Source organism: Palaemon carinicauda, chromosome 2, assembly GCF_036898095.1.
Source record: "Palaemon carinicauda isolate YSFRI2023 chromosome 2, ASM3689809v2, whole genome shotgun sequence".
Classification (NCBI taxonomy): domain Eukaryota; kingdom Metazoa; phylum Arthropoda; class Malacostraca; order Decapoda; family Palaemonidae; genus Palaemon; species Palaemon carinicauda.
In genome coordinates, this window is record NC_090726.1 from 161,407,065 (window position 1) to 161,420,776 (window position 13,712).

At 44.4% G+C, this 13,712-nt stretch overlaps 1 protein-coding gene across 5 annotated transcripts in view; it reads right to left on the reverse strand.

Annotated features, from left to right (window-relative positions):
- LOC137628396 (serine-rich adhesin for platelets-like) overlaps positions 1-13,712 on the reverse strand; it is a 162,544-nt gene that overhangs the window by 71,245 nt on the left and 77,587 nt on the right. For 4 of the 5 annotated variants that reach the window (XM_068359565.1, XM_068359557.1, XM_068359549.1 and 1 more), the window contains one exon: positions 5,326-5,502. The exons of the other annotated variant lie outside the window; for it this stretch is intronic. In XM_068359565.1, coding sequence (XP_068215666.1) covers positions 5,326-5,502 — 177 coding nt within the window. The remainder of the gene's footprint in view (positions 1-5,325; positions 5,503-13,712) is intronic. 5 annotated transcript variants of the gene reach the window in all.

Below are 13,712 nucleotides of genomic sequence, written 5' to 3' on the forward strand. Positions count from 1 at the left end.
GAGGGCTCCGGTTCGTCCAGCCTATGATGTCGTCTGATGAGGCCTATCACCCTCCTGTATGCAGAAACCTCCGCTGGCGAACCTTCTTCCCCGTCCTCTACATTCTCCGTTGGGCGTCCCAGTTCTCGTGACGGAGGACCTCCGACGGGGGGAGTTGTACGTGGAGGAGGCATCTTCCTGGAGTGGTCCACTCTCCTCGCTTCAGGCAGTAGGACAGGCATCAACGCTGGAACGGAGGCCTCCGTCCTGGATTTATCTCTTCTTCCGGCGGACCAGAGGTCTGCGGGCTTGCCCGTCTAGGAAAGGAGTTTCTCTCGCTCCGGACAATGCATCATAGATCTTGAGGCCGGGACGCGGCTGCCAGACCGAAGGGGCAACTCTCTCCGCTGGGCGGATGGAGTCGGAACCTTCGCGGACTTATGCCTGTCCCTTGGTGCCTGATGAGACTAGTCCCTCAGTCGGTCATACTTACTGCTGGAGACAAAACCTACCGGTGAGCGGGACCTAGGGCGCCATCCCGAGGTGCCCGCGACTGCTGTAGCCCCCAGGAGTTGGCTACGGGGGATGGAGACTCGCATCCATTCCTCCTCCGGCGAAATGCTTCTGCTGAACTTTCTCCTGGGGGATCTAGAATGCCTACTCACGTGGCGGGATCTTGAATGGGAACGCGGGCGAGATCGCCTCCTGCGGAACCTATCTCGCCGTCTCCTATAGTCCCTCGGGGCTCCGTCTTCCGATGAGTAGGAGTAGGCCTCGACCGAGGAGCCTGAAGACCTGTAGGACCTCGCTGAAGGGCCTGAATCGCGCCGCGTTGCTGGTGGTTCTACATAGTGTTCGGTCGGCGACAAAGGCTCCATGAAGTCCGCCGGGAACGTAGCTGAAGGCGTTGGAGGTCTCAAACTCCTCTTCCATTCTCAGGGGAGATCTGAAGGTCGTCTTCGGAGGCGCCCACACGAGGGTGTCTGACGGCGGCGAGTCCTCCTTCTCGGCGGCACCCTCGCTGCTGACGCACCTGAAAACCTGCCCAAGAGGCGGGAGAAGAGACTGCAGCAGTTTTACCCCACATCGGATCGTCCGACGAGACGGAACCTGCTTTCATCAGGGCTCCATCTCCCGGATACAGACCCGCCCCTCCCTCAGGCCCCCCACTTGTCTGGACCGAAGACACAATCCCACTGTCAGGTAATTCACACTCCTGGGGAAGGACCACAGGCCGCTTCCCCGCAACAGACTTATCTCGACCCCTACACTGGGTAGGGGAAGACGGCAAAGAGAGACTGTCCGACGGGAAGCAGGGCGAAGCGAGAGGCGAAGAGACGTCGGTCTTCCTAGGGGAACGTCGAGAGGCCTTCTTCTTCTTAATGCCGTATCGCACCCACTGCACTTCATTCCAGGACTCGCACTCCGGACACGTGGCTGTAGGGGAACACACACTGCCCCTACACGAAGAACACAAGGAGTGCGGGTCAACTTCGGGCTTAGAGAGGAAAGCGCCACACGATTTGCCGGCCACAAGCCCAGGGCAATGACGGGGATGCTCCATAATGCACTAGTAAGACACCGCGAGACACAGGAACACAGAGGGAAAGGATAGGGAAGCACACAAAGGGACCACGTGGGGACCGCGTGAGACACAAAGGGTCGCACTGGGTTAAGAGAGAGCGTCGGGATGTTAACGTCGACACGACCAAAAACTTACTGGAGATCGAGACCTGAGCAAGCACGCTCTCTGACCCCGGGTTTTCTCTGAGCGCGTATCACTCCACCAGAGATTACCCCGCAAAGAAAACGGGAGTAGGGTAAACTACACAAAATTCTGGTCAGACGGGAGATCCCAGATACAGTACTCCTAAGAAAGTAGTTCGAGGTAAGTACTCTGTGTTGGAACAAAAAGTGAGTGTTACTTTGTGTGTACACCCATAGCGAAAGTAATCCATGACACAAACTTATTCCGTATACAATATCTATTCTTTAAAGTGTATTGGTATATTCCCATTTAAAAAAGAAAAATTATGAATGATATGGGCTTCATTACCTTTCTCATGAAGTATGTCCCTTTCACAGTTAATGGTGGATTGCAGTAATGAAGAGAAAAAGATAATAAGAACAACAGAAAAAGTTCATTACAAGATTAACGCCACTGAGGCACCAATTACTCATTATCATTTTAATAAAAAAATTAACTTCTTTATCTATAAATATAAAAACATAATGAAAAATAAATAATTTTCATACTTAACCAAGACTCATATGGTGTTATATACAGTACATCTACAAAGGATGAGATTTGACAACCACTTTAAAATTACAAGAAATATTCCCTAATTAGCATCGCCTGTTGCCAGATGAGCTGGTATAAACATGTGGCAATACAACCAGGTGAGAGCTGCCTTCCTCTTACTCATACTATCAAAACACCTTTCTTCAAAGTAAAAAAGAAATCACAAATTTTAAGTAATTTGTATTTTTCCTAACATACTTACCTCGAACTACTTTCTTAGGAGAGTCTGGAATCTCTCAATCACCGACCAAGAATTTTGCTTAGTTGCCCCCTCTCCGCTGCCTCTCAAGGGCATTCCAGGGCTTAAGGATACTCGCCCAGGTGCAACCCAGGTCACGTGTGTGGCCATTCTTGATACCCAGTGAGCTTCTGTTTTAAGGCCTCCTCGAACTCCAGAAGATACTCGGGGCAGGATGGGAGAGCCATTACCCGAAAGTAGTTCAAGGTAAGTATGTTAGGAAAAATACAAATTACTTAAAATTTGTGATTTGTTCCAACACAGAATACTTACCTCGAACTACTTTCTTAGGAGACTTATACTTTAGGAGGAGGGAGTAGCTTACAGATTGAAATGTTCGAGACTCGCTGGGGCCCTTGAACTAGATATGGGGCTAGTTCTGGGACTCGCAGGGAGAGGCATTAGAGTAGGGGAAAGTACGCAAAAGTCTACCTTATGTACAACTCACCTTTTATTCAAAATCCATACTTGATGTGTTTTAACGTCCCATCTCTCATGTAGGGATGGGGAAAAAAGGGTGCGGTCTCGGGAAATGAATAGAGGTTAGCAAGGAAGTAAGGAGGAAATTGTGTCGCTTACGATTACTTCCCACGGCTAACCCGGGGCCCAAACTACTAACCTTGTTGCATGGCCGCAATGACTGGCCCGATGGAGAAGGCATCCAAGGACTTCCTCATATAGTCCTTGAGGTAGTGGGCTGTAAAGATGGACTGCCTAGCCCAAGTGCCCGCCCGTATGATTTGGCCTACCGCCATGTTGGTGCCAAACGCTAAGGACGTGCTAAGACCTCTAATATTATGAGGCCTTGGGGTACCAGGCACTGTGGAGCCCTCACTCTCATAGGCCCTCTTTATAACCTGTCTCAGCCAGAAGGATATGGTGTTTTTGGAAACTGCCTTCTTGACCAAGCTTGTGGACACAAACAAACACTTCACCACCGGTCTGAGTTTGGCCATCCTACTAAGGTATTTCCTGATGGTCCTTACGGGACACAAGAGCAGGTCACTAGGGTTGTTCGAGCGGGGAATAGCCGGAACCGAGACCTCGGGTCAGCAATTGCAGGGTTCTGGGTCTTTGTTACAAACTCCGGCAAGAACTTATAAGTCATGTCCTTCCACCCTTTCGAGTGGGATACCTCGAAAGACAGGCCGTGGAGCTCGCTCACTCGTTTCGCTGAGGTCAGGGCTAGTAGGAAGATGGCTTTGAGGGTGAGCTCTTAGTCTAAAACATCTTTAGAGGTCTGTGTTGGAACAACAAGGAATTTACCAATACAGTAACCACTAAAAGTGGGATGGTGGGAACGAATGTCCACTAATTTTGCCTAAGAATGGAAATAATTAATTCTACTCTAAAAATTATGTTCATTTCCATAACCATTACTCAAGTAAAGAAGGATTGGTAATTCATGTAAAGGAATACGTAAATGTGTCAGTTTAACCTTTAATATATACCATCAAAATAAAAAATATTTGCAGGATGTACAGACCAACTAATCAAAATACCAAACATAAAGGTAAAGCTAAAGGTGTCTGGTTTCAGTTCCAGTTTTATCAAAATAGATGCTCACCAGAACATCAGCTGAGCAAGCAAAACCCCAAACTGTGGTCCCCAACCACAGCAGTGGCCTCCCCAACAAACAGCTTATATTCACGGTCCCAGGCTGAGATTGAGCTGCTACCAAGAAAATACAGAATAAACAGTGACTAGTACAAATAATAAGCTTAGAAGGAATGATTTATGGCAATCTGGAAACATTGAAACCAATTCACACCTGATTCTATTGCTATATGCCTGCACTAGCTCATCTTACCACAGGTAACAAAGGGCTATAGAAGTGATTAAAAAAATATTTTGAATCTCTTCCTTCTTAGCAGTAAAGGCACATGAATTTCGGGTAAGATTCCTGAAAATACATGAAGATATTTCAACAGATGCTACCAAGGTCTACAAGTCTGGTCTGCCTCACATCTTCAAGTTAAGTGTACCATATGAGAGTTCTTCACTCTTCAAGTTAAGTGTACCAGATGAGAGTTCTTCACTGAGTCTCAAAATATTATGCCAGCATTTTGGAGAGCAGGTACCTCAAATTCATCTAAATATTTCAACTGCAATCTCTTATTAATTTTGAAGACCTTGATTAAGTATCCTCCAGAAACTTTCTCAGGGGCTTCACTGTAAAGAGTTCACAGTTTTTCATATTCACAGAGCTTACAATGTTCCTTGTGTGACACTTTAAATGGTTTCAAAAGTTCCTTGCAGTGTCTCCTAATCCCAAAACACATTGCTTTACGACTTGTACTTTTCATCTAAATCTAAACAAATCAAAAGGTACCGAACTTTACTGTTCGTCCAGTAGATGACAATCAATAGTTTTGAGATTTTTGTGATTAGTTATGAAGCTGAAGAGTAAACCCAACCTATCACTAGACTTGAAATTGCTACTAATAAAAGGTTATTGTAGGATCTTATGTATGGTTCTTATCTATAAAAGAATAATCCCCAATTTACCTAAAGTAGGATATACTGAAATGATGTTCATTGAACTGAATATTACTCTAGAAAGTGGCATGAAGTTAAAATTGATGTAGATTGCAATAAACAAAGCAAAGTATAACTGTATCCATCTTTATTGTTTTATTAAGCTGATCAGCTCCATTGGGAAGGTTAGAGGAAGGACATAACTAGCGCTGAAGTCTTTGGGGAAATACTATATCAAGTACTTGGTTTGTATGAAAAAATATCTTATCTAATAAACTAAAATCTAAATAAATAAATAAAATGACTTAGACAAGATGAGTATAATTACCTCATTAACATTTTGCATCACAGTAACATTTAGTCGCCCAGGGATATCTGACAGCCTCTTCAAAAGTCTTCCGACTTCCACCTTCTTGGGCTTGATGTAAGGTTTCAGATCATCAACATAATATTTCTCAAGGGGTTGCTCAAGATTACAGGAAGACGTGCCCCACAAAGTGCAGTCCTACAATGAGATATGTAAATCTATAATATAGACTTTTCTGTCTCAGTGTAACATAAAAATGATTAAATTCTTCCAAATCCTTCATCTTAAGATTGATTGATTGATTTGGAGTTTTTGTCTTAACCCTTTTACCCCCAGGCTCTTTGGAAATTTCCAATCCTTAAACCCCAGGGGGTTATTTTTTTCCCAGCACATTTTGCAGTATATTTTTTTTAAATTGCTCTAACAGCCTTAATTTTTGTCATAGAGAGGTCAGGTTGGTCTCATTCTCTTGGAAAATGTTTGAATTTTCTCAAAAAATTATCAAAAATATGGAAAAAGAAATTTTTAAAGCATTTTTTTGCAAGGACGTACCGGTACGTCCATGGGGGTAAAGGGATGGGTTTTGTGAAACGTACCAGTACGTCCTTTGGGGGTAAAAGGGTTAAGAAGGGCATACATGATTTAGATTTACATACGTTAATATATTGAGAAATAATTTGCATATGATGAAATGGGAAAAGGAAAAATTGAAATCAACCTATTCTAATTTTGTTTATATAATCCTAAGAATACACAAGGTGTTTCAAAATAGCAAGCTTAAGATTTATCTGTGTGGTATATAGAACAGTATTGTATTATCTAAGATCTTTTTAAAAACAATACAGATCCAACATTGATATTCCAGCAACTTTGGTTCCAGAGCCTTCCTGAATTACCGATTTTTCCAGGTTCTGTGAGTTCATTCTGTATCACATCTCAGAATAGAAAATAACGTCCTTATGCAAATAACTTTTTATACATATCATTAGCTTCTTTATATTATTGGACTAAAAGTATTATTACTATTATTATTATTATTATTATTATTATTATTATTACTTGCTAAGCTACAACCCTAGTTGGAAAAGCAAGATACTATAAGCACAAGGGCTCCAACAAGGAAAATAGGTAGTAGATTGGCCAGTGGCCTGGGCACCAGCCACCCATTGAGATACTACCACTAAAGACTTATTTGGTGCTTTGATTGGGCAGACAGTACTACATTGGATCTTGCTCTCTGGATACACTTTATTTTTCTTTTGCCTACACATACACCGAATTGTCAGACCTATTCTTTACATATTCTCCTCCGTCCTCATACATCTGACAACACTGAGATTATCAAAGCATTCTTCTTAGCTCAAGGGGTTAACTACTGCACTACAATAATTGTTCAATGGCTACTTTCCTCTTGGTGAGGATAAAAAAAAAGACTTTTTAGCTATAGTAAGCAGCACCCTAGCAGTACCAGCTGAACTCGGTTGAGTCCCTGTCCCTTGTTAGGCTGGGAGGAAAGTAGAGAGTAGAGGTCCCCCCTTTTTTTTTTTTCATTTGTTGATGTCGGCTACCCCCCAAAATTGGGGGAAGTGCCTTGGTATATGTATGTAAGCAGCTCTTCTACGAAAAGGACACTCCATTGTTCTCTAGTTTTGGGTTGTGCCAAAGCCCCTGTACAATGGTCTTCCACTTCCACTGTCTTGGGGTAGAGTTCTCTTGATTGAGGGTACACTCAGGAACCCTATTCTATCTTATTTCTTTTCCTCTTATTTTTTAAAGTTTTTATAGTTTATATATGATAGATTTATTTTGATGTTACAGTTTTTAAAATGTTTTAATTATTCATTACTATTCTTCTAATTTATCTATTTCCTTTACTCAGAAATTATACACTATTAAATTAAAAGTAAGTAGCTGAATTAAATATAGCTTGCTGCTTGTAATCTGAATTAGTTAATATGATAGTTTTAAACTATATACAGTAATTAGTTTGTTGCCTCTTTTCTCACTTACGCTACACAGTTCTTACTTTGGAGCATTTATAACCAAAATAGTTTATATTAATGCAAATATCTCAGTATGTCACTCTCAACGAAACCATCGTTAATTAGTGAAAGGTATTAGCAAAATTAATTTTCCTTGTTTATCTTTTTTCCTAAAAGGGACGGGACGAGGGGGCTGGGAACCCCCTCTCCTGTATCTACATCCTGTGAGACATTGACAAACCTGCTGCTTCCTCCGATGCCTTAGATGACCGCGGAGGTAGCAGCAGTAGGGGATTCAGCATTATGAAGCTTCATCTGTGGTGGATAACGGGGGAGGCTGGGCTGTGGCACCCTAGCAGTACCAGCTGAACTCAGTTGAGTCCCTTGTTAGGCTGGGAGGAACGTAGAGAGTAGAGGTCCCCTTTTTTGTTTTTGTTTCATTTGTTGATGTTGGCTACCCCCCAAAATTAGGGGAAGTTCCTTGGTATATGTATGTATGTACATTTTTTCCTTTTACTGTAGAAAAGATTTTTTTTTTTAAATGTCAATAGAGCTTTTTTCTCTACTACTGTTACTATTGTTAAGTGTACAATACTCAAGGTTCATTTGTATCTTATACAGTTCTTCAATTTGCTTAATTTAAACCTGTTGGCTAACTTTACTTGTTTTAGCTTTTCTTAAATTTTACTATACTTTTATTTTACATTAGGGTAGCACAGTTCATCTAAATAGAGAACAAAATGTATGTTCATCTTAAAGAATAATTTTCTAATAACCAAAGTAATAAGTGATCTCAAGATTTCTGTTAATGTGGATTTTGGCCTTTGTTTCTACAATGCCTCTTAGCCATATCAAGGCAATTAATTCTCTTGCATATCATAGTTTATTTTCATTTAATTTACTAATATACAGTATTAACATTCTATTATGATCGGTACTTATTTTTCTCTTCAAAATAAATTTAATATTAAACTAACAAGCAATAATACAGTATATACATTGACACTAATGACAAATGCAGACATCGTAAGGCAATAAATAAATCGCAATTAGGCAGTACAAAAATGAGGGCAATTATATATCTTCCAGCAGTCCCAATTATAAACTATAAAATCTTAAATAGCAGAATAAAACTTTATGTTCAACTAAAGAAATCTCATTTAATGAAAGAAGAAAGGGAATCCCTTTAAATGCAAAACAATATATAAGTACAGTATTGTACACTGAGGTCCATGAAGAAATGCAATACAGTAACGTCTCACAACACGAAATTAATTCGTTCCGGAGTGGCTTTTGTAAAGTTATTTTTTTGTGTTGTAAGTCACATTTCACTTGCAAAATGCCTAATTCACTCCAAACCCTACAAAACAACACAATAAATCTAATATAAAGTCACAGTATAACCACAATGAAATAATGTACAGCCAAATATATTTGAACCATTCAATATACCTAAACTAACTGTTAGTACCTGTAAAATGTTATTTTCCTTAGTAAAATAAATTTTTGAATATACTTACCCGATGATCATGTAGCTGTCAACTCTGTTGCCCGACAGAAATCTAAGGTCGGGATACGCCAGCGATCGCTATACAGGTGGGGGTGTACACAACAGCGCCATCTGTCGAGTAGGTACTCAGGTACTTCTTGTCAACAAGAACTCAATTTTCTCCTCGGTCCACTGGTTCTCTGTGGGGAGGAAGGGAGGGTCCTTAAATTCATGATCATCGGGTAAGTATATTCAAAAATTTATTTTACTAATGAAAATAACATTTTTCAATATTAATCTTACCCGATGATCATGTAGCTGATTCACACCCAGGGGGGTGGGTGGAGACCAGCATACATGTTAACATTAGAAGCTAAGTATCCCGTATTTCATTTTAGCAGTTATTCAAAATAACAAACATAAAATAAATAAGTACCTGGTAAGGAAGTCGACTTGAACCATTACTCTGCCTTTTAAAGTACGTCTTCCTTACTGAGCCTAGCGATCCTCTTAGGATGCTGAGCGACTCCTAGGTGCTGAAGTATGAAGGGCTGCAACCCATACTAAAGGACCTCATCACAACCTCTAATCTAGGCGCTTCTCAAGAAAGAATTTGACCACCCGCCAAATCAACCAGGATGCGGAAGGCTTCTTAGCCTTCCGTACAACCCAAAAAAACAACAATAAAAAGCATTTCAAGAGAAAGATTAAAAAAGGTTATGGGATTATGGGAATGTAGTGGTTGAGCCCTCACCTACTACTGCACTCGCTGCTACGAATGGTCCCAGGGTGTAGCAGTTCTCGTAAAGAGACTGGACATCTTTGAGGTAAAATGATGCGAACACTGACTTGCTTCTCCAATAGGTTGCATCCATAACACTCTGCAGAGAACGGTTCTGTTTGAAGGCCACTGAAGTAGCGACAGCCCTAACTTCATGTGTCCTTACCTTCAGCAAAGCAAGGTCTTCTTCCTTCAGATGAGAATGGGCCTCTCTAATCAAAAGCCTGATGTAATAAGAAACTGCATTCTTAGACATCGGTAAAGCAGGTTTCTTGATAGAACACCATAAAGCTTCTGATTGTCCTCGTAATGGCTTTGTACGTCTTAAATAGTACTTAAGAGCTCTTACTGGGCAAAGTACTCTCTCTAGTTCGTTCCCCACCAAGTTGGACAGGCTTGGGATCTCGAACGACTTGGGCCAAGGACGAGAAGGAAGCTCGTTTTTAGCTAAAAAACCAAGCTGCAAGGAACATGTAGCCGTTTCAGATGTAAAACCTATGTTCCTGCTGAAGACGTGAATCTCACTGACTCTTTTAGCTGTTGCTAAGCACACGAGGAAAAGAGTCTTTAATGTGAGATCCTTAAAAGAGGCTGATTGAAGCGGTTCGAACCTTGCTGACATCAGGAACCTTAAAACCACGTCTAGGTTCCAGCCTGGTGTGGTCAACCGACGCTCCTTTGAGGTCTCAAAAGACCTAAGGAGGTCCTGTAGATCTTTGTTGGTGGAAAGATCTAAGCCTCTGTGGCGGAAGACCGCTGCCAACATGCTTCTGTAACCTTTGATCGTAGGAGCTGATAGGGATCTTACATTCCTTAGATGTAAAAGGAAGTCGGCTATCTGCGTTACAGAGGTACTGGTTGAGGAAACTGCATTCGCCTTGCACCAGCTTCGGAAGACTTCCCATTTTGACTGATAGACTTTGAGAGTGGATGTCCTCCTTGCTCTGGCAATCGCTCTGGCTGCCTCCTTCAAAAAGCCTCTAGCTCTTGAGAGTCTTTCGATAGTCTGAAGGCAGTCAGACGAAGAGCGTGGAGGCTTGGGTGTACCTTCTTTACGTGCGGCTGACGCAGAAGGTCCACTCTTAGAGGAAGAGTCCTGGGAACGTCCACTAGCCATTGCAGTACCTCGGTGAACCATTCTCTCGCGGGCCAGAGGGGAGCAACCAACGTCAACCGTGTCCCTTCGTGAGAGGCGAACTTCTGTAGTACCCTGTTGACAATCTTGAACGGAGGGAACGCATATAGGTCTAGATGGGACCAATCCAGAAGAAAGGCATCCACGTGAACTGCTGCTGGGTCTGGAATCGGAGAACAATAAATCGGGAGCCTCTTGGTCATCGAGGTAGCGAATAGATCTATGGTGGGCTGACCCCACAGGGCCCATAGTCTGCTGCAAACATTCTTGTGAAGGGTCCACTCTGTGGGGATGACCTGACCCTTCCGGCTGAGGCGATCTGCCATGACATTCATGTCGCCCTGAATGAACCTCGTTACCAGCGAGATCTTTCGATCTTTTGACCAAATGAGGAGGTCCCTTGCGATCTCGAACAACTTCCTCGAATGAGTCCCTCCTTGCTTGGAGATGTACGCCAAGGCTGTGGTGTTGTCGGAGTTCACCTCCACCACCTTGCTTAGATGGAGGGACTTGAAGTTTATCAAGGCCAGATGAACTGCCAAAAGCTCCTTGCAGTTGATGTGAAGTGTTCTTTGCTCCTGATTCCACGTGCCCGAGCATTCCTGTCCGTCCAGTGTCGCACCCCAGCCCGTGTCCGATGCGTCCGAGAAGAGACAGTGGTCGGGGGTCTGAACAGCCAATGGTAGACCTTCCTTGAGAAGAATGCTGTTCTTCCACCACGTCAGTGTAGACCTCATCTCTTCAGAAATAGGCACTGAGACCGCCTCTAGCGTCATGTCCTTTCTCCAGTGAGCAGCTAGATGATACTGAAGGGGGCGGAGGTGGAGTCTCCCTAACTCGATGAACTGGGCCAGCGATGAAAGTGTCCCTGTTAGACTCATCCACTGCCTGACTGAACATCGGTTCCTTCTCAGCATGCTCTGGATGCATTCTAGGGCTTGACTGATCCTTGGGGCCGACGGAAAAGCCCGAAAAGCTCGACTCTGAATCTCCATACCTAGATAGACAATGGTTTGGGATGGGACAAGTTGGGACTTCTCTATATTGACCAGGAGACCCAATTCCTTGGTCAGATCCATAGTCCATCTGAGATTCTCCAGACAGCGACGACTTGACGGAGCTCTTAAAAGCCAGTCGTCCAAATAGAGGGAGGCTCTGATGTCTGCCAAGTGAAGGAATTTGGCAATATTCCTCATCAGTTTGGTAAACACAAGAGGTGCCGTGCTTAGGCCAAAGCACAGGGCTTGAAACTGGTACACGACCTTTCCAAAGACGAACCTTGGGAAAGGTTGGGAGTCTGGATGGACGGGGACATGAAAGTACGCGTCTTTCAGGTCTAACGAGACCATCCAGTCTTCCTTTCTGACCGCTGCTAGGACCGACTTCGTCGTCTCCATTGTGAACGTCTGCTTGGTGACAAAAGCATTGAGAGCACTGACGTCCAGCACCGGTCTCCAACCTCCTGTCTTCTTCGCTACCAGGAAGAGACGGTTGTAGAAGCCCGGGGATTGATGGTCCCGGACTATGACTACCGCTCCCCTTTTGTAGCAAGAGCGACACCTCTTGTTGCAACGCTAGCCTCTTGTCCTTCTCCTTGTAGTTGGGAGAGAGGTTGATGGGAGACGTTGCTAGAGGGGGACTGCGGCAGAACGGAATTCTGTACCCCTCCCTTAGCAACTTCACAGACTGAGCGTCTGCACCCCTGCTCTCCCAAGCTTGCCAGAAGTTCTTGAGCCTGGCTCCCACTGCTGTCTGGAGAGGTAGGCAGTCAGATTCTGCCTTTTGAGGACTTGGAACCCTTCTTCAATTTGCCACGGTGACTGTCGGCACGGGTACCTCCTCTGCTGGAGGTTCTGCCACGAAAGGGCGGGATGAACCTAGACGCTGGTGTGTCCATCCTAGGTCTAGGCACGGAAGGTAAAGCTTTAGCCTTACGTGCGGAGGACGCCACCAGGTCATGGGTATCCTTCTGGATCAACGAGGCAGCCATCCCCTTGATCAGCTCTTCCGGAAAGAGACACTTGGAGAGCGGAGCAAACAACAACTCCGACTTATGGCAAGGAGTGATCCCGGCCGACAAGAAGGAGCAAAGATGTTCTCTCTTCTTAAGCACTCCCGACACGTACGAAGCCGCAAGCTCACCAGACCCATCCCGAATGGCTTTGTCCATGCTAGACATGATAAGCATGGCAGAGTCCTTATCCGAAGGGGAAGTCTTTCTGCTTAACGCTCCCAAACACCAATCGAGGAAGTTGAAGATCTCAAAAGCACGAAAGACTCCCTTCAACAGATGATCCATGTCAGAAAAGGACCAGCAAATCTTAGATCGTCTCATAGCCAGCCTGCGGGGAGAGTCAACCAGACTTGAGAAGTCGCCCTGGGCAGAGGCAGGAACTCCCAAGCCGGGTTCCTCTCCCGTGGCATACCAGACGCTAGATTTGGAAGCAAGCTTGGTAGGCGGAAAGATGAAAGCAGTCTTTCCCAGTTGCTTCTTGGACTGCAACCACTCTCCCATAACCCTCAAAGCTCTCTTGGATGAGCGTGCGAGTACAAGTTTGGTGAAGGCAGGAGCTGCTGACTGCATGCCCAGAGCAAACTCGGAGGGAGGAGAGCGAGGGGTTGCAGACACAAACTGTTCCGGATACAAGTCCCTGAACAAGGCAAGGACTTTCCGAAAGTCTAAGGAGGGAGGCGTAGACTTGGGTTCTTCTAAGTCGGAGTGCGGATCGTCCAAATGCGCAGCTTCGTCATCGGATACTCCATCATCCGAAAGCTGAGGAGGAAGTGGCAAAGGTGGAGCAGAAAGCTGAACGGCTGAATCCGGCAGCACGGGTGCATGCGTAGCTGCTGCGGATCCAACATCATGCCGCTGCTGGTCAGTCTGCGAGCTGGCAACAACAAAAGCAGAGTGCTGGAGCGTGGGAGGGACTGCCGTGGGTTGCGGAGCATGCCGCATTGTGTCAAAACACGGCAGCTCGACAGCACCTTCCCACTGCTGATGCGGTAGCTCACGCATGTCAA